Below are 26916 nucleotides of genomic sequence, written 5' to 3'. Positions count from 1 at the left end.
TATCTGCAAATCTATCAACGTGATACATCACATTAATAAAAGAAAGGATAAGAACCACATGATCCTCTCAATAGATGCAGAAAAAGCATTTGACAAAACATAGCATCCTTTCTTGATAAAAACCCTCAAGAAGGTAGGGATAGAAAGAACATACCTTAACGTCATAAAAGCCATATACGAAAGACCCACAACTAATATCATCCTCAATAGGGAAAAACTTGGAGCCTTTCCCCCTGAGATCAGGAACACAACAGGTATGTCCACTCTCACCACTGTTGTTGAACATAGTGTTGGGTGTCCTAGCCGAAGCAATCAGACAACAAAAAGAAATAAAAGGCATCCAAATTGGCAAGGAAGAAGTAAAACTTTTACTCTTTGCAGATGACATGATACTCTATGTGGAATACCTGAAACACTCCATCAAAAAACTGCTAGAACTGATACATGAATTCAGCAACGTATAAAAAGCAATGTCATAAAACCAATGACAGAAATCAAATGCATTTCTATACACTAATAATGAAGCAGCCGAAAGAGAAATCAAGGAATCTATCCCATTTAAAATTGCACCAAAACCCATAAAATATCTAGGAATAAACCTAACCAAAGAGGTAAAAGATCTGTACACTGAAAACTATAGAAAGGTTATGAAAGAAACTGAAGAAGACACAAAGAAATGGAAAAACATTCCATGTTCATGCATTGGAAGAATAAATATTGTTAAAATGATGATACTACCCAAAGCAATCTATACATTCAATGTAATCTCTATCAAAGTAACACAAGCAGGGGCGCCTGGGTGGCTCAGTCATTTGGGCACCCGACTTCAGCTCAGGTCATAATCTCACAGTTCATGAGTTCCAGCTCCTCATCAGGCTCTGCAACTGCTGGTGTGGAGCCTGCTTGGGATTCTTGCTCTCTCTCCTTTTCGCTCTGCCCCTTCCCCACTTGTTCTCTCTCTCTCAAAATGAGTAAAATTTTAAAAATAATAATAAAATAAAAAAAAAAACCACCAGCATTCTTCACAGAGCTAGAACAAACAATTCTAACACTTGTATGGAACCAGAGAAGACTCCAAATAGCCAAAGCAATCTTGAAAAAGAAATCCAAAGCTGGAAGCATCACAATTCTGGGCTTCAAGCTATTTTACAAGGCTGTAATCATCAAGACAGTATGGTACTGGCAAGAAACAGACACACAGATCAATGCAACAGAATAGAGAACCCAGAAATGGACCCATAAATATACGGCCAACTAATCTTCAGCAAAGCAGGAACGAACATCCAATGGAAAAAAGACAATCAGTTTAGCAAATGGTGTTGGGAAAACTGGACAGTGACATGCAAAAGAATGAACCTGGACCACTTTCTTACACCATACACAAAAATAAACTCAAAACGGATGAAAGACCTACATATAAGACAGGGAACCATAAAAATCCTAGAGGAGAAAACAGGCAACAACCTCTTTGACCTCAGCTTCAGCAACTTCTCACTGGACATGTCTGAGAAAGGGAAGGGAAGGGAGGCAAGGGAAACATGTCTGGAGGCAAGGGAAACAAAAGCAAAAAAATGAACTGCTGTGACCTCATCAAGATAATAAACTTCTGCACAGTGAAGGAAACAATAAAACTAAAAGGCAACTGACGGAATGGGAGAAGGTATTTGTAAATGACATATCAAATAAAGGGTTAGTATCCAAAATCTATAAAAACCTTATCAAACTCAACACCAAAAAACAAATAATCCAGTGAGGAAATGGGCAGAAGATGTGAACAGACACTTTTCCAAAGAAGACATCCGGATGGCCAACTGACACATGAAAAGATGCTCACCATCACTCGTCATCAGGGAATACAAATCAAAACCACAGTGAGATACCACCTCACACCTGTCAGAATGGCTAACAGCAACAACTCAGGCAACAACAGACGTTGGCGAGGATGCAGAGAGAGAGGATCTCTTTTGCACTGCTGGTGGGAATGCAGACTGGTGCAGCCGCTCGAAAACAGTATGGAGGTTCCTCAAAAAATTAAAAACAGAACTTCGCTACGACCCAGCAATTGCACCACTAGGTATTTATCCAAGGCATACAGGTATGATGTTTTGAAGGGGCACATGCACCCAATGTTTATAGCAGCGCTATCAACAATAGTGAAAGTATGGAAAGAGCCCAAACGTCCATCGATGGATGAATGGATAAAGAAGATGTGGTATATATATACAATGGAGTATCCTATGACCCAGCAATTACACTACCAGGTATTTATTCAAAGGATAGAAAAATGCTGAATTGAAAGGGCATATGCCCCCAATGTTTACATCTGCATTATCAACAATAGCCCAATTATGGAAAGAGCCCAAATGTCCATCAACTGACAAATGGATAAGGAAGATGTGGTGTGTGTGTACGTGTGCATGTGTGTGTGTGCACACACATACACACATAATGGAATATTACTTGGCAATCAAAGAGAATGAAATCTTGCCACTTGCAACAATGTCGATGAAACTGGAATGTATTATGCTAAGCAAAGTAAGTCAGAGAAAAATAAGTATCATATGATTTCACTCATATGTGGAATTTAAGAAACATAATAGACAAACATAGGGGAGGGAAGGAAAAATAAGATAAAAACTGAGAGAGAGGAAAGTCATAAGAGACTCTTAAATGCAGAGAGCAACTGAGGGTTGCTAGAGGGGTGTTGGGTGGGGAATGGACTAAATGGGTAATGGGCATTAAGGAGGGCACTTGCTGGGATGAGCACTGGTGTTGTACGTAAGTGATGAATCACCAAATTCTATTCCTAAAACCATTATTACACTATGTGTTAACTAACCTGGATTTAAATAAAATTAAAAAATAAAAATAAAATAAAACTAAGTTTATTTACGTGACAGAGAGAGAGAGAGCGTGCGAGCGTGCGCAAGCATGAGCAGAGGAGAAGCAGAGAGATTGGGAGAGAGAGGATCCCAAGCAGGCCCCGTGCTGTCAGCACAGAGCCCAATGCAGGGCTTGAACTCATAAACCATGAGATCATGACCTAAGCTGAAACCAAAAGTCAGTTAAGCATCCAACTCTTGATTTTGGTTCAGATCATGATTTCAAGGTTTGTGGGTTTGAGCCCTACAATGGACTCTGCATTGACAGTGCAGAGCCTGCTTGAGATTCTCTTTCTCTTTCCCTCTCTGCTCCTCCCCCACTCACATGTGCACACACACTCTCTCTCTCTCTCTCTCAAAATCAATAAATAAACTTAAAAAAAAAAGGAAAGATTTAAAAAATTAAAAAATAGGGGCACCTGGGTGGCTCAGTCGGTTAAGCATACAACTTCAGCTCAGGTCATGATCTCACAATTTGTGGGTTCAAGCCCTGCATCGGGCTCTGTGCTGACAGCTTAGAGCCTGGAGCCTGCTTCAGACTCTTTGTCTCCTTCTCTCTTTGCCCCTCCCCTATTCGTGCTCTGTCTCTTGTCTCTATCAAAAATAAATAAACATTAAAAAAAATTTTTTTTAATAAAAAAATAAAAAATAATAATAAAATGAAGGAGTAGGCTAAACCCTATTAGGTTTTCTTCAACAACCTAATATGAAGCCATGACTCTGAAGTCCTGTATGTTTATCAAAAACAACACGTCTACAATTAGGGAAGACTTTGACTTAATGGTTCTAGTTGGCAGTAAACCCAATAAGGAACATCCAGGACTATTCACGTGTTTTGACCACATTAATTAATGTAATTAAAAAGACACAGAAAAATGGTGAGGGCAGTATTGCCCTATTGGTCATACAACACCTAGAATACTGAATTTTTTTTTTAATTTTTTAATTTTAATTTTAATTTTTACGTTTATTTTTGAGACAGAAAGAGACAGGGCATGAACGGGGGAGGGTCAGAGAGAGAGAGGGAGACACAGAATCTGAAGCAGGCTCCAGGCTCTGAGCTGTCAGCACAGAGCCCGACGCGGGGCTCAAACTCATGGACCATGAGATCATGACCTGAGCCGAAGTCAGACGCTTAACCGACTGAGCCACCCAGGCGCCCCTAGAATACTGAATTCTTAATTAAGATATTGACAAACTAAAACATTAAAAAGAAATGGTACTTTGAAGTTGTGAAGTAATGACGCCTGAGTTAATGAACAGAGGATATTTACCTAAAGAAAAGACTCAGGAGGGCCCTGACAGTTCTCTTCATGAATGCAAAATAGAAGAGGGGGTAAAAGTTGTTCCAGATGCTCCCAGAAGGCAAAATTAGAATCAACAAATAACCTGTAAGTAGATTTATTTCTACACAAACTTAGAAAGAACTTCCTAAAACCTCACTAAAATTAAACAGGCTTGAGAGATTAAGCTTATGGTAGAGGTGTTCAAACAATGGCTATTTGTTAAAGAAGTTATATAAGGAATTCAATTTAGAAAAGTGTTGAATGAAATGAATCCTACAGTCCTTTAAGTGTATAGACTCCTTTGACCTTCACTGATTCAGCATATCCATTTCTCAAAACAAAAAGAACCATGACCTCAACATTTAAGTATTTGTTGTTGGTGACTGGTAGTGTTGAATATATGCATATATATATATATATATGTATATACACACACAATTAACTTTATAACAGCAATTTTTTCCTGACTAATTTCTTACTACAGTGTCACTAAATAACTGTCCTACCATATAAGATATCTGTAACATCAAAACCAGCTTAGGTGAGTCAGGTTTTACTTCATTTAACAAGCAGAATATAAGTCAAACATTTTTTCTAAAGTTCAGATGTATTTCAGGCACTAACAGCATAATGTTACAGTGGTTTAGGTAGTCAAAGAAAATACTTGCTATTTTTTTAAACTGTCAAGCAAAAGTAAATTTGTTTAAGACAGCAAGCTACTTTGAAAATAAGTTGACTAATGAGAACTATCTTAAATTTCAGAACTGAAAGACATACTAGATAATAACCCTTCACTGATCTGATTAAGCCATGTCCGAAATAAAACATGCATATCTTGAAGTTCATCTCTATGCTTAACCTTTACTATAATTTCAAACTTTAGCTTTTATTCTTCTAAGATGCCAGTGAGCTTCAACAGACAAATTTGTGACTTTCAGAACACTAAAAATAAATTAATTCTGAGTGAATCTGAATTTGTATTTCACGAGGTAAATGACATTATCTAATTTCAATTCACTTTTTACACCTTGGTTTTGGAGGCATGCACTCTTTAATTCTGTATTAACCTCTATATGTTCATTATCTTGTTTATCTTTGGTATTCATAAATATCAAGGCTGAGGTGTTCAAAATACCATAAGCTACCTGTAAATCACTTCACAGAACATTAATTAATTTAAGACAACCATCACTTATCTGAAATCTTTGGAACCAGATGTGATTTGGAATTCAGATTTTTTTTATCATGAAGGGTAATACAGAGCATATACAGCTTATTACATAATACCTCCAGTGGCACCTGAGGCATCATTCTGTAGTCAAACACACTGATATTTTCACAGCAAAGCATAGGAATGTTAACATGAAGTGGGATAAATAAGGACTATAAATAGCATTCTGTGGATTAAGGTGAGGTTAAATTGTGAATAACATCCAAAAAAAAAACTTTTGAATTTTAGAATTTGAGTTTTAGAATCATGTATAAAAGATTGTGGATGTGTGTTCTAGCCTCAACATGATCATGAGTAAAACTGGAAAGTGTTGACATTTTCATACATACATGTTTAATAATCTCAGTCTAATCCTATAGCCTTCTTTCCTCATCTATTATCTCCCCTCAAAATTCCCTTTGCTACCAATATTTGTGAACTGATTAACATTGGAGGAATATCAAAATCCTACTGAATATCCATTACTTAAAAGTATACGGATAAGAATGTTAATTCCACCTGTGAGATGTGTTTATACATAAGACAATAACTATTCTAAGCAAATTAATACGTTATACCTGCATAGTTTACCAGTTTTTAGAGATGCCCACTCAAATACAATAGAAGATCTAAGAGCCCTATAAAAACCATTAAGACTATCCTGAATCCTAACTCTTAAAATATTTCACAAGTTTTATATAGATGGGAACTAAGAACTGGCCATATCTGAACCCTGTGACAGTCAGACCATACTCAGAAAAAGATTCTTTTTAAAGATACTGTTGAATAATGGAAAGAACAGTGAGTGGCCTTTAAGTCAAAAGATAGGAGTCTGAGTGATAGGCTTAGTGAGACCATAGCAAGTTATTTGACTTTTGTGAACTTCAGTTTCCCTCTCTATAAAGCAGAAATAATAAAACTACCTTAAAGAATCATAGTGAGGATTATTAGATATAAAAAACATGAAATACAGAATAAAAATTATTATTTTTATTCTTTAAGAGAAATGGGGGGAGAGGAGCAGAAAAAGGAAGAAGTTCTCCAGGCCCGAGAAATGTGTAAGAGGAAATAATTTATTCAGATTGCTTTTATGAAGCTTTTGGGTCAGGGCTTTGAAAAGGAAACAAATATTTATTTAAAATATAAATATTTCAAATAATTATAAAAATTAAAATGCTTTAAATGAAAACATTCTGATACTTTCTTTATATATACACTAACCTAAGAGATGCATACACTCTTCATATATACTCCCAAAACACAAATGAAAAGTGATTTTCTTCATATTATTGCAGAAAACTTTATAACTTTTTAAAATGAAATCTGCAACTCTTAATGCCTTTACAGTTTGTATAGCTAAGTATAATAAAGGAAGAAAAGTTGAGGGAAAATATTCAATTTGCTGCTGCAATTAAGGAAAAATACTTACTCAATTTTCTGTTGCAGCTGTTCAGAAAGCTTTTTATTTTCTTCCTGGAGAGTATTCTTTTCATTCACTTAAACATAACATGAAAAAGAAGCACACATTATAGCTATATTAACATGTATGTCAGGCTTTTTCAACAGTACCAGTAATTATGGAGAATTAGGATTTCTAATTCCAAGTCATGATGTTAGAGTTAACATTATTGTGCAAGATTATTGTTACTAGGCAGTGATTACTACATCTCATATTGTGCCAGTTCCATGTAACTGATTAACTGATAATTTTATTTTATGCTTGTGGGCAGAAAAGAAAAAGTACTTCATGTACTGGGGAATAGAGGTTAATTATTCATACTAAGGTCAAGAGAGCATTCCATCTATTACTCAGTCTTACTAATTTCAAACACTATTTTAGTAAAGGACATTTATCTGAAATCAATCTGATAACAAAAGTAAACCAACACTGAATAGCAGTGTAATTTTATAGTATAAGCAAATTTTCTTCCTTAGTTAATTATGGTATCAGTAATTTAAATATATCCATTGAAATAGTATTTGTTTCAATCTACCCTGGCTAAATTTTCTTGTCCATGTTTATTGAATTTAGAAAGCAGAAATTCAATTTTAGACTATAATTTCTATTGTAGTCAGCACAAAATTTTTTATAAACCCTTGTGTGATGTCACTGCTTAAGCGTGTACTGCACTAGGAGGAATTTCTAGATCACAGTAAATAGAACTAATCTCTACCAAACAAAGCTAATCATATTCCAAAAATTTGGAGATACGAACAGTAATTTAAACATTAAGTGCAGTCCGATGAGAGACCGGATATTACATAAACATGTTCTATACAACTGAAAGTGAGAAAGGCATTACAGAAGTACAGATAAAGCACTAAAAGAAATTCCAAGGAGAAAAAGGTTACTTTGGGCTCTTGAGTAGATGAGGAAGGGATTCATCAAGGAGAGGACAACTGAGCTGGACAGAGTGTTCTATGCAAAGAATTAATGAACAAAGTTAGACAGAAAGAATGGGTATAATAAACGGTAGGAAACCTTCAAAAACAGGTTAAGAAATCCGAACTTCATTTAATATTTTTCTGAGTTTATTTATTTTGAGAGAGACAGAGACAGTGTTAGTGGGGAGGGGCAGAGAGAGAGAGAGAGACAGAGAATTCCAAGCAGTCTCTGCACTGTCAGCGCACAGTCTGATGCGGGGCTTGAACTCACAAAACCATGAGATCATGACCTGAGCTGAAACCAAGAGTTGGACACTTAAACAACTGGGTCACCCAGGCACCCCTGAACTTCATTTTAAAAGATTACCAGGTGTCATTTTTCATACATGAATGATGGGAAGACTGATTTGTTAGTATATACAGCACATGCCAAAGCAAGGAAAAAAATGAAGAAATGAGTATCTGGACTAGAAATAGGAAGTGAGGACAGGTAGAAGAGATTTTACAAAGGCAGAATCAGTAGTTATTTGGCAACTCATCCTCCGTATGGTGAGAGTAGACAAAGATGGCCTTAAATTTCTAATTAAGATGGTTTACCTGACTCTCCCTCTCCAAATCCCAATGAAATGACAAAACAACTCTAAAAATAAGTCAACTCCAATACTGAAAAGCCAGAATGGGTGTCACTAGCAGATCAGAACTTTAAAAAAATTCATGAATGATTTAAAAATAGATAGCCTCAGACTGATGGTGAAAACCAACCAAAGAAAGGGCCTTAAAAAAAAAAAGTGAGCTTTTTCAGTAGAACCTCATGTTTATTCCAGTCTAGGCAGCAAGGCCCAGAAGTTGCTGAATGAGCAAATAAAGGGTAACTGATAGTTGCCCTTAGGCTAAAGGGGGATAGATTTCCACAACTTTTAACACTGGAGAGTCCATTGTCTCCTAAGACAAGGAGATCAGGGCAATGCTCTCAATTAACTTTTGGTAATCAGGAGAGAGAAGTACTCCCGTACCTAGAAGACCAACTATTCGCATACCCCACAGAAAACCTCTCCAGTCTTGTTTCCTTCTCTCCCACCCTCTGCCATTGGAGTAGGGCTCCTGTAAATCAGAATCTGCATTTACTGTTAGCAAAGTAGGGATTCTTCCTCAAGCCAAGGAAATGAGACTGCATTTAACAAAATCACCAATTTAGAGACATCTATAATTATAGACAATCAAGAGTAAACAAACACATAAAAAAACTAACACAAAACAAAACAAAAAATCCAAAATTTTAAAAGAATTAAAAACCAGTCATGGGGCACTGGGATGGCTAAGTAGGTTGAGCGTCCAACTTTAGCTAAGATTGTGATCTGATAGTTTGTGAGTTCTAGCCCTGCATCAGGCTTGCTGCTGTCAGTGTGGAACCCACTTTGGATCCTCTGTCCCCCACTATCCCCCTTTCTCTCGGCCCCTTTCCTGCTCATGCTCTAAAACCAAACCAAACCAAACCAAAACAAAACAAAAAAGCAGTAATAAAAATTCTGGATAAGTAGTTTTAATATAAGAAACAAAAGATATCTGATAACATCTTCAGATTTCAAAGGGTGATAGATAGGTTCATTAAAAACAAGCAACAGGCTGCCATGAAAGAAACAAAGGTCATAAAAGTTAAAAGCAAAATAAATGGGATGAAAGTAGAAAAAATGTGACCGAAGACAGAATTAATATCCATCTAAATGATTCTCCCAGAATTCAGCACAAGAGAATAAAATTACAAAATATTAAGAAAAATTAGGCAGTGTGGGAAGACCCCAGCATCTTGCTAATCTGAGTTCCAGAAGAAGAAACAGAATGGAAAGGAACAAACATTAGAAATAAACAAACGAACAAACAAAACAGAAAAAAAAAAACTTCTTGGGCTAAGTGAACACTTTAGGGTGGGTAAGCGAATTAGATATACTGTTAGTGATCTTATCACAAAAACAAATAGATCGGGGCACCTGGTTGGCTCAGTCCGTTGAACATCCGACTTCGGCTTCAGATCATGATCTTGCAGTTTGCGGGTTCAAGCCCCGAGTCGGGCTCTGTGCTGACAGCTCAGAGCCTGGAGCCTGCTTCGAGTTCTGTGTCTCCCTCTCTATCTCTGCCCCTCACCCACTCATGCTGTCTCTCTCTCAAAAATGAATAAACATTAAAAAAACAAACAACTAGATCCTGCACAAAAACGTAATTTTTATTAAACGCTGAACTCACAGGAAGAGAAATCCAAGGGACTCCCACATTACCTCCTTAATCATCAACAACAACAAAAAAAACAACAAAACTGTGAGCTAAAACACAAGCAGTATAGGTAAGCAGATGTTGGTACCAGCACTGGTAGGGGGACTGAAACTGAGATTTCCAGTTTAAGCCCAAACTCCTTTCCTAGCATGGAGCCAAAGTAACCCTCATTTACTTACCACTACAGTCAGCAGAAAGTAACTCATATATGGATTCCCAAGTATTTCAGATAATAGAATTATCTTACATAGTAATGAAATGTTAAAAGATTTAAATGGAATGCCTAAAACTAACACACTAGAAGTGATAACAAAAAATGAGTAGGCAGACAAGACTGAAATAATTTGAGCATCAATGAGAATAAATGAGTAAACTAAATGACACACACTGAATATATAAAATCCTATGTATTTATTTTACTCAAAAAAAAAAAACCCCGAAAAACAAAAAGAGACCCCCCACTCTCATCAAAAATAAAATGAAACATCACACATACATAAACACACACACACTATTTGTCACCATTGCTGGTAACTATTACACAAGATCTTACTCTGAAAACTGGCAATTAAAGGGAAAAAATTAAATTAATAAAATTAAAATTAAGACCATGCCTTTCTAGTAGGAACTATATTACATTCCAAGCTAATCAGCAGTCCCAACTGATAAGGGTGAAATCTTATTTACAGAAAAATGCCAGCTAATGAATGTAGAAAGAATAACAGAAATGAAAACTTGGCATTTTATAATCTCTAATTAAATAACTAATTCAGGCAAGGCTCACCAATGGATGCTAAAACCATTTAAGAAAGACTGAGGAAGAATTGTATTTTTGCAAGACTTCACTGTATCAAACATCCACCCCCCTATTCAGATTATTTGGTGGTACAAGGAGAAAATGTAACTCTATAATAAAGAAATGTAGTCATCACCTTAACCCAGTGATCAATCTTAGAATCCCTAAGAGTGGAATAACCTGGCAATATCTTACTCCTGATAAGATGCAATAAATATGAAGTGGACAGTTTTAGCTATGAAGTACTGCTCTCAAAAATGCTTAATATAAACCTAATCAAGCCTTCAGATCCAATATCTACTTTATAGGAAATAAAGGAAAAGACAAAATGTTTTAAAAAAATCCAAAAGGTGACAAAAGTTTAAGAAAATGACCCTACTTCAAGAAACTAATGTCATGAAAGAAAAAAATAGGAAAGGGAGCTATTCCAGATTAAATGGAATGTGTATGAGGGTTCTTTAGTATTGTCCCTACCTTTCTGCATTTTTTAAAACATTTCACTTAAAAAAAAAAAAAGTGAGGGCGGTGCCTGGGTGGCTCATTGGGTTAGGTATCCGACTTTAGCTCAGGTCATGATCTTGCAGTTCGTGAGTGTGAGCCCCACATCAGGCTCTGTGCTGACAGCTCAGATCCAGGAGCCTAGTTTGGATTCTGTGACTTCCTCGCTCTCTATCCCTCCCCTGCTCACACTCTGTCTCTGTCTCTCAAAAAATAAATAAATGTTAAAAAAAAAAATTAAAAAAAAAAAAGAAGGGGTACCTGGCTGGCTCAGTTGGTGGAACATGCAACTCCTGATCTTGTGGTCATGAGTTTGAGCACCACATTGGACACAGAGCCTACTTAAAGAAAAAAAGACAACTAGGTAGACTTGAAAAAGAACCATTAAGGATAAAGAAATTGTGATTTATATACACAATGGAGTACTACGTGGCAATGAGAAAGAATGAAATATGGCCCTTTGTAGCAACATGGATGGAACTGGAGAGTGTTATGCTAAGTGAAATAAGCCATACAGAGAAAGACAGATACTACATGGTTTCACTCTTATGTGGATCCTGAGAAACTGAGAAACAGAAACCCATGGGGGAGGGGAAGGAAAAAAAAAAAAGAGGTTAGAGTGGAAGAGAGCCAAAGCATAAGAGATTCTTAAAAACTGAGAATAAACTGAGGGTTGATGGGGGGTGGGAGGGAGGAGAGGATGCGTGATGGGTATTGAGGAGGGCACCTTTTGGGATGAGCACTGGGTGTTGTATGGAAACCAATTTGACAATAAACTTCATATATTGAAAAAAATTTAAAAAAAAATAATTAAAAAAAGAAAAAAGAAAAAGAACCATTAAATAGAATTTTTAGGAATGAAAAATTTGGTTACTGAAATAAAACAACTCAACACAAGAGAACTACTGAAGTCCTTAGTATAATGAACAAGAGAGCTGAAGAAATCACTCAGAATGTAGCAGAGAGAACTAAGAAGATGAAAAACAGGAAAGGGGTATCAGGCAATACAAAGGACAGAATGATGAGGTCTCATCAGAATACCCAAACAGAGAATGGAGAAGACACAATATTTGAAAAGCTATTTCCAGGTATAATTAAAGATGTGGTTCCAAAAGGGTGCCTGGCTGGCTCATTTGGTAGAACATGCAACTCTTGATCTTGGGTCATGAGTTCAAGCTGCACAATGGACGGTAGAGATTACTTCAAAATAAAATCTCAAAAAAAAAAATGTGGTTCCACAGATTTTATAATATATACTAAACAGAATTTTTTTGAAAAAAAAAAACAACAAAAACCTGGTTAAAATTATACTAATATTATAGAACACCAAAAAAGAAGGGAAAAAAATCATAGCAGCCAGAGAAAAATGATTGTTACCCTGCAAAATAGGCTTACAAAAGTAAATGTAAAATAAAAACATTTTTGGATAAAACTGAGAATTTAGAACCAGCCAATACCCTCGAAAGGATGTATCTCAGATAGGATAATAATCCCAGAAGGAAATGGAGGTGCAAAAAGCAATAATAAGCAAAGAAACTGATAAACAGGTAGTTGAGTCTTTTAAAACTGTCTTAGTAATTTTTAGAAAAGTTTCTAACTGGGGCACCTGGGTGGCTCAGTCAGTTAAGCATCCAGCTTCAGCTAAGGTCATGACCTCACAGTTCATGGGTTCGAGCCCCACGTCGGGCTCTGTGCTGACAGCTCAGAGCCTGGAGCCCGTTTCAGATTCTGTGTCTCCCTCTTTGTCCCTCCCCCACTCACGCTCTCTCTCAAAAATAAACATTAAAAAAAAAAGTTTCTAACTTATAGGCTAAAAAAAAAGGAAATGAATGCTAGGCATAAGCAGTATGTAAGTGGAGAAGGAGGTGAGCAGAGTTAAGGTGTTTTAAGGTCTGTACATTGTTCAGAAGATGGTCAAGACATTAACTTTACATTTTAGGAATGCATGGTAAACTTTCAAGGTTGTGGGTTGCCTGGTTGACTCAGTCAGTAGAACATATGTCTTTCTCTTGGGGTTCTAAGCTTGAGCCCCATGCTGGGCATAGACAGTACTTAAAAATAAAATAAAAATAAATAGAAATAAAAAAATAAAAAAGAGAGGAGGGGACAAAACAGGGGAAGAGACACAGAAAGATAAACCTGGACCTGGAAAAATACATTATCAGATTGTTAATAATAGTTACCCCCAGGAACAGAATAAAACTATGTTCTTTCTCTTTTTGAAACAATGAGGAAATATTCATTTATTCTTGCTTGAGTAACCAGAGGATAGCAATATAATTAATAGAAAGAAAATAGTCAGAAGATAGAAAAGAAGATAAATTAATTAGATTTTGTGCTCATTGTGAGCTGTTCATTGTGAGCTGTTTACAGAGAATCAAGGTAAAGGTCACTAAGAGAGTATATGAATAGTTAGAAGTGAATAAGGTTAGGAGATAATGGAAGAGAAGACATTTAAGAGAAGGCTAAAAATGTAAGGAAACCCCACATTAAATGTGTAAGGAGACTAAACTGAAAATGATATATTTGTACTAATATGTCATGAAAACCACAGAAAGTGTACACTTTTGCAGAACACTAAATTGTATTTTTGTATTTGACTTTACTAAATAGCCAAATGACATGAAATAAAGATAAAACTAAAGAAGCAAATGTAGACATAAGCAAAGGAAATTTCTTCTTATCTTGGTGAGACTTGAGGGCCAATGTGCACAGCATTTATACTACTTTTTGTACTCTATTTCTTACTAAAATAAGTATGAAATTAAATCTACAGAAAGGGAATAAAGGACATTTGCACTTTTGCCTACACGAGGAAAGATGTATGTAAACCATCCATTTGATTGCAACCAATTTAATAATAGGTTTTAACAACAGTACATTATGCTTTAAATACTTAATGAAGAAAGGAAACTCACTAAGCTCTGTGATAAGTTTAAGATTCTGCTGCCGGATATTTTCAAACTCTTGCTGTTTTTTCCGCATATGCTCTTCAGTTACTGCACAGCGATCACATAATCCTGCTCTTAATCTAGGAAACAAAAACAAAATATTTTTAAAGAACTTAAATGTTCTCACCAAAATATATGTAAGATGATGGCTATGTTAATTAACCAGACGATGGGAATTCTTTCACAATGTATATGTTTACCAATTACCATTATGTACACTTTATTTTACAATTTTGTCAATTGTATCTCCATAAAGCTGAAATTCAATTTTTTTCAAATACTAAAATATATTTCCTTATATTTGAACTCCAAGACTTTTATACTTTATAAGATGTAAATAACTGACTTGGCGAATATGGAGAAAATTAATAGTTCAATGATGTATTATACCTTTAACACGTTCTCAAATAGGTTGAAATCATGCCACATCACCACTTTCTACAAGACTGCAATTCCGAGTGGAATTCTGTAAATTCTGCCAATTTTAAACTCTATCCAAAGTACCTTATTTATTGAAGAATCCGACCTTGTTTTAATATATTATAGTTAGAATATGAACTTTAGTCCAGTACCAAGGGGCTGAATTATATCTTAAGCAAGCTTGCCTCTGTATTGCTCGGCATAGGATATGACACATGAGTGATCAACAACTTTTTTAGTTGAATGAATACTAAAGGTCAAAGAGTACAAAGTTAAAAAAAGGTACTCCATACTTTGCTCTTGTCAGCATTTAAAAAAACCCAACGTCAGAAAAATTCACAATTTACTATTATGCAAAAAAAGGTTTTAAAAAAAGTTTTCACTATTTGTCAGTGAAGGGTGTCCTAATCACAGAAAAGTCTAGTAGACAGCACTGACCTAGAACCAACTTGATATACACTACAGAATTCCCAGAAGCTTAAAAAAAAAAAAAAAGGGTACCCAGAATAAGTAATTTAACGTATTTCAAGAAATCATGGTGCTTGGGTGGCTCAGTCAGTTAAGCATCCAACTCTTGATTTTGGCTCAGGTCACGATCTCACAGTTCGTGGGTTTAAGCCCTGCATTGGATTCTGTGCTGACAGTGCAGAGTCTGCTTAGGTTCCTCTCTTTCCCTCTCTGTGTCCCTCCCCAACTCACACTCTATCTCAAAATAAATAAACTTAAAAAATATTAAGTATTTCAAGAAATCATCATATCAACATATTCTCTTCTGTATTCTGAGTACTCAAGTGATCCCCCCTTCCATTCCTAGGAGAATATTGGAGATTTACCCTCTAGAGGGTCTAAAACAGACACAGATACAGGTTTGGGAAACACAAGATGTAAGTAAGGGTAGGAGTACAATAGTGAAATAAATGTATATTCATGCCAAATTCTTAGACTTTAGCCTAGGCCCTCATCATCTACTTGGCTTCCAGGACTTTAGTAGCCAGCCCTATTACACATTCCAGAAAGCAGAATAAATAAAGGAGCCTCCTCTAGGAAATCAGACCTAAAGATACCGCCATTTGGGGATTATCGGTGAAAAAGACCAGGCAGATCAACCTGGAGTGAAGCTCAGAGACCACAATTCCACTCACAGCTTCTACTCAACTTTTATCCATTTCTCTTAAATATATCAATAGACATCTCAGAAAAGCTTATAAAGTGAAAGATACTAGAGCAAGACACTAAAAAAATATATATATACACATATATATACATATACATATACATATACGTATAAATAAATAAATAAATAAATAAATAAATAAATAAATAAAGTAGGGAGAAGAAAAAAAACACTACCATCACCAAACTGTAAAGAATACTCTCAGGAGAAATAAAGAAGATACCAAACCATAAATGAAAACAGGATTGCCATAAAAGGAAATATTCTGAGAACAACAACAACAAAAATCTTGGAAATTAAAAATATAACAGCAGGGCAGGGAAACCCCACGTGGCTGAGTCAGTGGAGCACACAACTCTTGATCTCGGGGTTTTGAGTTCAAGCCCCACATTGGGTATAGAGATTACTCAAAAATAAAATCTTAAAAAAAAAAAAAGCCAGCAGGAAAAAAACCAAGCTCAATAGAAGGTAAAAAATAGAGTTGAGAAAATCACCTCAAAAAGCGAAGAGCAAATAGAAAAGATTAAAAAACTAGAGAATTATTTTAAAAGGTTTATCCTTTCAATAATAAGAGTTCTAGAAAAAGCAAGTTTTGGGGTGGCAGCAAGGGGCAGAAAAGGAGGAACAAAAAAGACATGAGATCTACAGAAAGCAAAATGGCCTAAATCCAACTATATCAATAATTACATTGTTAATTGATAAAACACTCTGATCTAGAGAGAGATCTTATAACTAACTCTGATCTAAAGGCAGATCTGTCAGGACAAAAAAATTAAGATTCAATATGCTACCTACAATAGACAAATTTTAGATTCCAAGATACGTATAGGCTGAAGGCAAAGAATGGAAAAAGACAGACCATGCAAACAAAAACCAAAATAAAGCTGGAGCATCTATGATAAGATCAGACTATAAAATAGACTGTAAGACAGGAAGTGTTACTAGTACAGTGAATTTTATAATAAAAGGGTCAATTCACTACAAAAATAAAACAATTATACACATATATGCATCTAACACTAGTGACCCAAAATACAGAGAGCAAAAACTGAGAACTGAAGGGAAAAACAAATTCAACAGTAACAGCTATAGATGTCCACTCTCAATAACGGATAGATGAAGTGAGACAAGAAATCAGCATTGATACAGCAGGCCTGAACAAACCAACGACCACCCAGACCTGACTGACCTCTGCATAACATGCCACCAACAACTGCAGAATGCACAGTTGGAACATTTGCCAGGACAGACCTCTTCCTAGGTCACAAAACAAGTCTCAGTAAGTTTAAAAGCACTGAAATCATAAAAAGCATGTTCTCTCACCACAATGGACTCAAATCAGAAATCAAAAACAGAAGGAAATTTGGAAAATCTGTGAATCTTAAGCAATGAACTCCTAAATAAAGAACGAGTTCAAGAAGAATCACAAGGGAAATTATAAAATGGGCCATAGCACACATGTATATAAAAGCAATGTTCAATAAATAAATAGTTACTGAATACTAAACAGTGATTATCAAAATAACCTCAGCAGTAGGGCTAGAGAATAAAATAGAAGAAATCCTCCAGAACATAAGGAAAAAAAAATATGTAACAGAAATCAGAGAAAAGATTATAAAGAATCAGTTTATGACCAAGAAGTACTCCAGAAATAGAGAACATATAAAAATGGAGAGAGGAAATAACAAAAAAGAATTGCCAGACCTTAAGAGATACTAGTCTTTAGACTGAGTGTCCAACAGGTTAAAGGAAACACATACAAACACACACACACCCATCACAAAATTTCAGAACAACAATAAAAAGATCTTAAATTCCAGGAAGGAAAAAATATCTATTACCTATAAAGGAATAACATTAGAATGGTATCAGTCTTATCAACATTGGATGCTAACAGATAATGAGAAAATGTCTTTTTTAAATTTTTTTTTTAACATTTATTTATTTTTGAGACAGACAGAGAGCCTGAACAGGGGAGGGTCAGAGAAAGAGGGAGACACAGAATCCGAAACAGGCTCCAGGCTCTGAGCTGTCAGCACAGAGCCCGACACGGGGCTCGAACCCACGGACCATGAGATCATGACCTGAGCCGAAGTCGGACGCTTAACCGACTGAGCCACCCAGGCGCCCCTGAGAAAATGTCTTTAAAATTTGGAGCAAAAACTATCTCGAACCTAGAATTTTATATCCATTCAAAATATCATCTAAATCAACAGTAAAATGACATTTTTAGACATGCAAGGACTCTTTGAAAATTTACTTCCTGTGCACTTGTGGACTAACATGAGTTGAAAGAAATAATGGAATTAATGTAGGGAGATCCAGTGAAGAGAAATTCCAGAATGGCAGCTATAGAAAAACCTAGAAAGTAAATGGTCCAAATTGGTACAGGAAGGTTTTTAGCCCAAGAAATATACCTTCAAGAATAAGAAAAAAGAAGATGATAGTCAATAAATAGAATGACACATTACATAGTATTAATGGCATAGTAAGGAAAACATGTCTCTTATCTCAGTATGAAAAAAAGTAGTTAGAACTTCTGGGAAAAACCAGCAAACACATAGAAGTATGTCCTTGTCATAATATAATTATGGGCTGATTTGACCAACTGATTTGAAACAGAGTAGGAAAGAATCTATGTGGCCTGGACAGGAGAAACAGTCTACTGGGGCACCTGGTGGTTCAGTCAGTTAAGTTCCCAACTCTTGACTTCGGCTCAGGTCATGATCTTATGGTTCCTGGGTTCACGCCCTGTGTTGGGCTCCATGCTGACAGCAGAATGCCTGCTTGGGATTCTCTCTCCCTCTCTCTTTGCCCCTCCCTCACTCTCTCTCAAAATGAATAAATAAACTTAAAAAAAAAAAAAAGTCTCCTGGAGTGGCACAGAGGTCATGACATCAGATCTGCAGAGAAGGAAATGCTATCTTGCCTTAGCAGAGAATACTTAGAGTCAATAAATAAATAGTTTACTATCCTCCAGCAATACAGTGGTGAGCTCAGGGAGACTGTTCAGACATTTTTCTAAAATATACTCCTGTAAAGACATATTTTTATAAAAATGTATGTATTAAGGTTTAAGATAAAATAGAAGAACTAAAATATAACTATTCAAAAATATGTGAGGGAGAAGAGCCTGGGTGGCTCAGTTGGTTGAGCGGCTGACTCTTGATTTTGGCTTAGGTCACGATCATGGGATTGAGCACTGTCAAGTCTCCACGCTCAGTGTGGAGGCCCTCTCCCCTGCTCGTGCTCCCTCTACAGTAAAAAATAAAATAAAATAAAAAATAAAAACAAAAATATGCAAAGGAAAATGGTATCCTCATCTTCATAGTAAGAAATAAGATGGTCTCAAATTGATAAATCAAGGGTTAAAGTGAAAATGTATCATTTAGAATCTGGAGCACTAAAAACTGGGACTGGTAGGGGTGGAAAAGAGGAATATATAGTAACTATGCACTTTATAATGCATATGCATTACTTTAATAAAAATTGAAAAGGAAAAATGATAAAATAAGCTAACAAGTATTTAATTTCATAATATTATATTCTAATAAACTTTGTGTAACATCTTTTTGAGAATTTAAGGTACTAGAAAGGACATACACCTTCTTGTCTTTCTGCTATAACATAATGTTTTCGGATTCTCAAGCATTTCTAAAGCTAATAGTAAGGTCTATTTATGCCTTTAAAATTCCAAAAGAAATAAATCTCTGTAAACTATTCCAAGGGGCGCCTGGGTGGCTCAGTTGGCTAAGCATCTGACTCTTGATTTCAGCTCAGGTCATGATCTTACGGTTCATGAGATCCAGCTGTGCAGTAGGTTCCACACTGGCAGTGTGGAGCCTGCTTGGGAGAATCCTCTCTCTCTCTGCTCCTCCCCTGCTCATGCGTGTGCTCTCTCTCTCTCAAATACTAAATAAATTTAAAAAAACAAAAACAAAAAAACCCCAACTATTCCAAAACCAAGAGACTATTAAACTGTTATAAGAGAAAACTCAATTTTAACTATCTGCTTAAAGTACCTGACATTTCATATTTACAGTTCTAAGATTTGTTCAAATTAATAGCTTAGGGTCCATGCCATAAACACTCAAACAGCTGACCTGATTGTGGTAAATTTATACACAGAATTATTAAGCTACAGAGGCCAAAGAGCACATGACATAGAAAAGTCATCGAAGGGGCGCCTAGCTGGCTTAGTTGGTAGCACATGTGACTCTTGATCTCAGTGTTGTGAGTTCAAGCCCCACTTTGGGCATCAATCTTACATTAAAAATAAATAAATAAAAATTAAAATAAAAAAAAAGAAAAAGAAAAGTCACTGGAAAACCCTGAAAGAGGTAAATGGCATGGAACAATTCTAATGGATTAGTTAGAAGTCTTCTGCTAGTCAGTTTTTCAGTAAAAATTGAACACTTCATTGTTTCTAAGAAATAAAATCTGGTATGTTAAAATGTCATGATTGAAAACAACCCCTTGGAACACCTAGTTTCCAACTTTAAAAATGCCACTGACATAGTTATAAAATGAAACATTTTCTCGCTTGTTTATTACTTCCAGTTTTCTCCAGTCAACTGCCACTCTTGATAACAGTATTTGTGAAAGAGTCAACTCTTGATTGCTCACTGACCCTAGTTTAAATTTAAACTGATAGGAGAAAATACACTAGGTTCCTATTTCCATCAAGGTTCCACTGCTGCTGTCAGAGAAAGAAAAACCCTCAATTTCACAGGAGAATGAATGTAATTTTAGTAGCTATATACAAGTAACAGGCAAAGAAGAATAATTCCCCTAGTAAGAGCAGAAAGCAGCATGCTTTCTGAATTATATTCCAGTTTCTTCATAGAGATGAAGAAATAAAAGCTTTCATTTTGCAATTAAAACTTACCAGATTAACAAGTATGCTCAATTGTTTGTTATACCCCAAAAAGATTTCCTCAAATTTATTCATTTTCAGGGCACCTGGGTGGCTCAGTCCGTGTCCGACTCTTGATTTTAGCTCAGGTCATGATCTCATGATTCGTGAGATCAAATCCCGCATTGAGCTCCATGTGACAGCTTGGAGACTACTTGGGATTCTCGCGCTCTCTCTCCTGCCCCTCCCCAGCTCATTCTCTTTCTTTCTCTCTCTAAATAAACAGTAAATAAACTTCAAAAAAATTATTCATTTTCATTCAAAAGGTGATCATATTCATGATCACCTACAATGAGTACTGTAGGTGCTGAAATACAACAGTGGCCAAGATAATGTAATTTCTTTTAAAGAGTTTAGAGTGTACTAAAAAAAGACAGGTAGTAAAAGAGTAATTAAGGCAAAGCATGATTCACATCATGACAGCGGAAATACAGGGTACTATTAAAGCACACAGCAAAACTAAACCTAGTCTAGAAAGTCAGAGATCTCCTGAAAAATATTTAAATTAAAACCTATGAGTAACACAAAAAGAGGACATTTGGTCTAGTATTTGAAAAATAGTTGCACAACCACAAATCCCCTGATTATGAACACAAATTTTCCCTTTCAATGACAGATGAAATAGGAGTTTCCTACAACTGCCAAAAATGCTTTTAAAAATATTAAAATCTACTAGACAACCATGTTTTAACTGCTTTGTTCAGATTTTTTTTAATGCATTCTATCCACATCACAGTGACTATTCCTTACATTTAGTGAAATACTTTGTTTCCTTCAGGGAAAGTCTCTTATAATACTAGTGTAGTAAAACATAAGCCACCTAAAATTAGAACTTTTTATTATCAAATTTACCTTTACCAGGTAATTCTTTTCATCTAAACATCTCACAATGTTTTCACAACATTAGCATAAAAAATAAAAATTGCTTCATCCTATAAAGAGTAAGTAGCAAGTTTCAGAATTACTGTTTAGAAATTTTAATGAAACACAGGGTGGTGCCTGGGTGGCTCAGTCGGTTAAGTGTTCGACTCTTGGCCTGAGCCCAGGTCTTGATCTCATGGTCGTGAGTTCAAGCCCCGCATTGGGCTCTGCTCTGGGAGTGAAGCCTACTTAAAAAAAAAAAAAAAAAAAAAAAAGAAATTTTTAACAAAACACATTTTGCTTTTTTTTTTTTTTTTTTTTTTTTAGCTTTTATTTATTTTTGAGACAGAGAGACAGAGAGAGACAGAGCATGAACGGGGGAGGGGCAGAGAGAGAGGGAGACACAGAATCGGAAACAGGCTCCAGGCTCTGAGCCATCAGCCCAGAGCCCGACGCGGGGCTCGAAATCATGGACCGCGAGATCGTGACCTGAGCTGAAGTCAGACGCTCAACCGACTGAGCCACCCAGGCACCCCCACATTTTGCTTTTTAAAGGTCTTAGCAAAACGTTAATTTTTATAGATTTTTAAAGCTTGCTCTGGGTTTCTTACATGACATAAAACTTAAAATGAAATTTTAAATAAAGCAGAACTTTACCAAATGTTACCTAGACATTTAAAGGTAGTATATAGTTAATAGCAATTAAAAACAAAAACCGAAAAAAAAAAAAAACTTCCAAAAAACCAGACTAGAAAATAGACAATATTGGGGAATTAATATTGCAAAGTACCTGTTTTGTTAACTTTAGGTCAAGCACAAATACTCTGAGATGATCAGTTAAGGTATAATTCATTTACACAACATTTATAAAATTAAGACAACATACAGACAAGGCTTCAGGAAAACAGAAACTGGGGGGTTTGTAGGGTCAAATTTAACCTAATTATCCATTAACTGTGATCTTGTTATGGCTTCTTACCTCTTTGCCAGTTCAGTTTCCTCCTATGTAAAATGGATTTACCACACCAGCATTAATGTGAAGATTAAGTACTAGATGCCTGGGTACAGGTACAAAGTAAGCCCTCAATACATATCAATCACTGAGGAGTTAAAGCCTGAGAAAAATATGACCCCCCACCATTCCTCCCAAACGCTTTACTACATATCCAGAGAAAACAAGGAAATGCCTCACCACACTAACAGAAAAGTAGCTGATGATTTCCTTTTTGATCCTGGACTGGGAAAAAAAAGGGGTCAAATGGCTTTCTAGAGACTGGATCTGACTAGAGTGCTAAAGGCTGAAATCATTGTCACCAATTAGAAGGGACACTGTAAGTTTTTAAAAATTTCTATTATGTACTTAGCTTGCATTAATCTCATTTAATCTTTAAAATAGCCCTGTGGAGAAAGTGTGGTTGGTGTCATGCCATATGTTCTTGGCTTTTCTTCTACTCTGATAATTTTTCTTTCTCATTTTTGTTTGTTGGCTTGGTCCTTATTCTTCATTAAACCTTAATCAGTATGTCCGAGCTCGATGCCTCTTCTATTCTCTTCCCACACTCTTTAAGATGTCCCTAGATCTCTTATCCAATCTAAGTTTTAAATGCCATTTATATGCAGGTGATGACTTTCAAATTCTTTTCTCTAGCTCTAATCTCTGTAGTTAGTTTCAAATTCACATATACAATTATCTACCTGACATGTCTGTTTGGATATAACAGATACTGTCAATACCTGCTCCTATTCCTTTGTGATTTCCCTGCTTAAAACCTCCAATTATTTCTGATTACAACAAAATCCAAACTTTTTGCCCATGATCCTACATAATGTAGTTACTCCCACCTTTCCAATCCTATCTCCTATCATTCATCCTCCTACTCAAGTTAGAACCACTGCAGACTTTCTATTCTTCAAATATTTCAAAACTTATTTCCGCCTAAAGCTTCTGTATTTGTCTGTTCTCTTTTTATCTTCAGTTCTTCAAGTAGCTCTTACCTATATTATTTACGTCTCGGTTGAAATGGTACCTCCTCAGAGAGGCCATTCCTGACACCTATCCCTTCACTTTCCAATGTCTGTGGTCACTTAATTACACCACTCAATTTTATTTCGTCACAGCACTTATAATCTGAAAGCCTCTTACTTGCATGACTCACTCCAAACCTTTAAAAATTAAATATAAGCTCCATGACACTAAGGATAGTGTTATCCCTAGCACCTACAGCTATACCTAGATCATAGCAAGGACTCAATATTTATTTATGAATCTGAATTAAGGGCACAGTATAAACTTGAAATTCAAATTTGCATCTATGATTCCAGCGCACGTGTAACTTCATTCCACAATAGGCTGCCTATTCCAGTAAATGTGCATTTCTCTGGGACGGCAGTTGTAGAAGAAAAGTGTACAACTGTGGTTTGCACAGATGGAGTGTTAAATTATTCCACCACTAAAGGTACAGTGGCAAACTCAAGCCACCAGCCCTCCTGTGACCTATACACAATAATAACAAAGGGAAATTGACTATAAATGCAAGAAACATTGTTTGTTACAGGTAGTTCAAGGTCTTACATAGTGATTGCAGTTCAGACAAAGGAATACAGCAAAATCTGAAAGTCTCTTCTAACCTAGGGTGGTAATCTCATAGGAGTGAGAAATAAAGATGTATGTGGAAATTAAGTGGCAGGCATTATCTTGGAAATATTCAGAAAGAAGAATCCTAGACTGCCTACAGAAATATGTAGGAGAAAAAAAGAGAATGGCAGAAACACGAAGACAAACAGAATTGTGAAGCAGTTTCCACCTACTTAGACATAAAAATGGAATTAAAGCATCAAATGAATTAACACATTACTACTCTTTCTTTTTTTAATGTTTATTTATTTATTTTAGAGAGAGAGTGGGTGTGAGCACACGTGGGAAACGGGCAGAGAGAGAGAAGGAGAAAGAATCCCAAGCAGGCTCTGCACTGACAGCACGGAGCTTGATGTGGGGTTGATCTCTTGAACTGAGAGATCATGACCTAAGCTAAAATCAAGAATCAGATATCTAACCAACTGAACCACCCAGGCACCCCAGAACATTACTACTCTTAAGCTCATCTTATATCAACACCAGATAAATATTATTTAGGGGAACCTGGGTGGCTTACTCGGTTAAGCATCTGACTACAGCTCAGATCATGATCTCATGGTTTGTGAGTTTGAGCCCCACATCAGGCTCTCTGCTGTCAGCACACAGCCCACTTCGGATCCTCTGTCTCCCTCTCTCTTTACACCTCCCCTGCTCATGCTCACTCTCTCTCACAAATAAACATTAAAAAAAAACCCAAAAAACAAGAAATATTAAAAGGTAAATTGATGAGATTCCTGTAATTAATAAAAAAAAAACAAATCTGTAAGAGTATATATTTATCCAAAGTTGACATCAGTTTGGGAAAAGAGCACATCAGTCCCAGAACTGTTTTATAAATTAAAACCAATGTTCTATTAAAGGAGGAAATCACCACTTACTCAAGAATACCCAAGAACCCGACTCACCGATCTTCTAAAACTTTAATGGTTTCATGAAGGACTTTTTGTTGTTCTCTCAGCTGTTGATTTTTGGTGAAGAATTCTTCTAGTCTCTGTGCATCTCTAAAAGTCAAGAAATACATTTTTAAAAAGAAAATCCTAGCAGGATAATTATCCTAATGGGATAATTCTATCGTAACAATTCCAAAGTATGGTCTCACACTTATATAACATGTATTTCTTATATCAAAATAAACTTCAAGGGCAAAGTTTAAATATCTTGTTGGGGTGCCTGAATGGCTCAGTAGGTTAAGTGTCCAACTCTTGATTTTGGCTCAGATCATGATCTCACAGTTGTGAGACTGAGCCTTGTGTCAGGCACCATGCTGGGCGTGGAGCCTGCTTAAGATGCTCTCTACCTTTGCCTGCTCCCCTCCCCAACCCATGTGTGCTCTTTCTCAAAAAAAAAATCTTATTAATCAGACTTCACATTATACTAGAATGTGCTCTGTAGTATTTTTGTGTACTATAAAAGTATTGTCTTAAGTACCAGACATTCATTATACAGTGTTGGAACACAGAGGAAGGAGTGGATTCTGATGTCATCGTTGACTCAATGTTGTCAAAAATGCTATTAAAATGTACACTTACTGTTTTTTTTATTATTTTGTCTGTATTTGTTAATGTAAGTAACAGATATCTCCACTCATCTCTATTCCAATTATGGGAGATTTATACTTTCTTATTAATTTCTGTGTTGCCTAAACTTCTTACTTGGTATTACTTTTAAGTCAGGGCTTATAGTAGAGTGGAAGCATGCAAACCCTAGATCCTAAAGCCTAGGTTTGAATCTCAGGTCTCATTTATCAGCTGTGTGACCTAGTGCAAGTAAAAATGATACATTAGTATATATCCAATAAGGCACTCGCAAGGACTAAGTAAGCATTAATATATGTATAGCACCCAGAAAAGTACAATCACATACTAGGTTCTATTTAAGTGTTTACCATTGTGATATTATAGTAGGAAAAAGCAAAAATTTTTAAAATTATTTTATTATTTTAAACGTATTTTAGAGAGAGAGAGAACGAGTTTGTGGGGGAGAGGGACAGAGGGAGGGAGAGAGAAAGAGAATCTCAAACAGGCTTCATGCTGAGCGTGGAGTCCAACATGGGGACTCCCCACCCTGGGATCATGACCTGAGCCAAAATCAAGAGTTGGGACACTCAACCGACTGAGCTGCTCAGGCGCCCCTAAAACTTTCTTCTAGTAGATTACCTGATTACTTTCCAAGATAGTGTCATATTCTACCCTTCCATTATCATATTTTTAAAAATCACATTATTATATAAATTATGCATATAAATTAATTCCAAGAAAACCCATTAGAAATTTGATTGGGATTTTCTGTATGGTCTTGAAGCTGAAAAAAATACTGTGGTTGAAACATCTTCCCCAGTCCCCTCAAGGGTTTAAAATATCAAATTATGACAAACCAGTCTACTACAAAAAGTAGATGTCAAAACGACTACCAAAATGGCTAGAATGTAGTATCACTGGCAGCAAAACAGATAAGTCAGACAACTAAGTAAAAATGTCAGATACCCAATATAGGGGGTACTTTGTATATACTGGTTGAGTAATTGATATTGAATAAAAAATGAAAAATCAATACACCTAAAAGTAATAGACTACTGCATATAGTTCTGGTAGCATTTGTAGCCATCTGAAATTTTGGAAATAATAACAGTGATAGCTGA

At 35.9% G+C, this 26916-nt stretch overlaps 1 protein-coding gene across 4 annotated transcripts in view; it reads right to left on the bottom strand.

Annotated features, from left to right (window-relative positions):
- The window catches only part of RBBP8 (RB binding protein 8, endonuclease), a 111201-nt gene that overhangs the window by 40163 nt on the left and 44122 nt on the right, over positions 1-26916 (bottom strand). For all 4 annotated transcript variants that reach the window (XM_019815065.3, XM_019815064.3, XM_011288074.4 and 1 more), the window contains 3 exons: positions 25184-25279; positions 14241-14353; positions 6808-6874 (listed from right to left, as the gene is read on the bottom strand). In XM_019815065.3, the coding sequence (XP_019670624.1) occupies positions 6808-6874; positions 14241-14353; positions 25184-25279 (276 nt within the window). The remainder of the gene's footprint in view (positions 1-6807; positions 6875-14240; positions 14354-25183; positions 25280-26916) is intronic.

Source organism: Felis catus, chromosome D3, assembly GCF_018350175.1.
Source record: "Felis catus isolate Fca126 chromosome D3, F.catus_Fca126_mat1.0, whole genome shotgun sequence".
NCBI lineage: Eukaryota > Metazoa > Chordata > Mammalia > Carnivora > Felidae > Felis > Felis catus.
The sequence above is the reverse complement of the archived record's forward strand: the minus strand, read 5'-3'. Positions and strand labels throughout refer to the sequence as shown.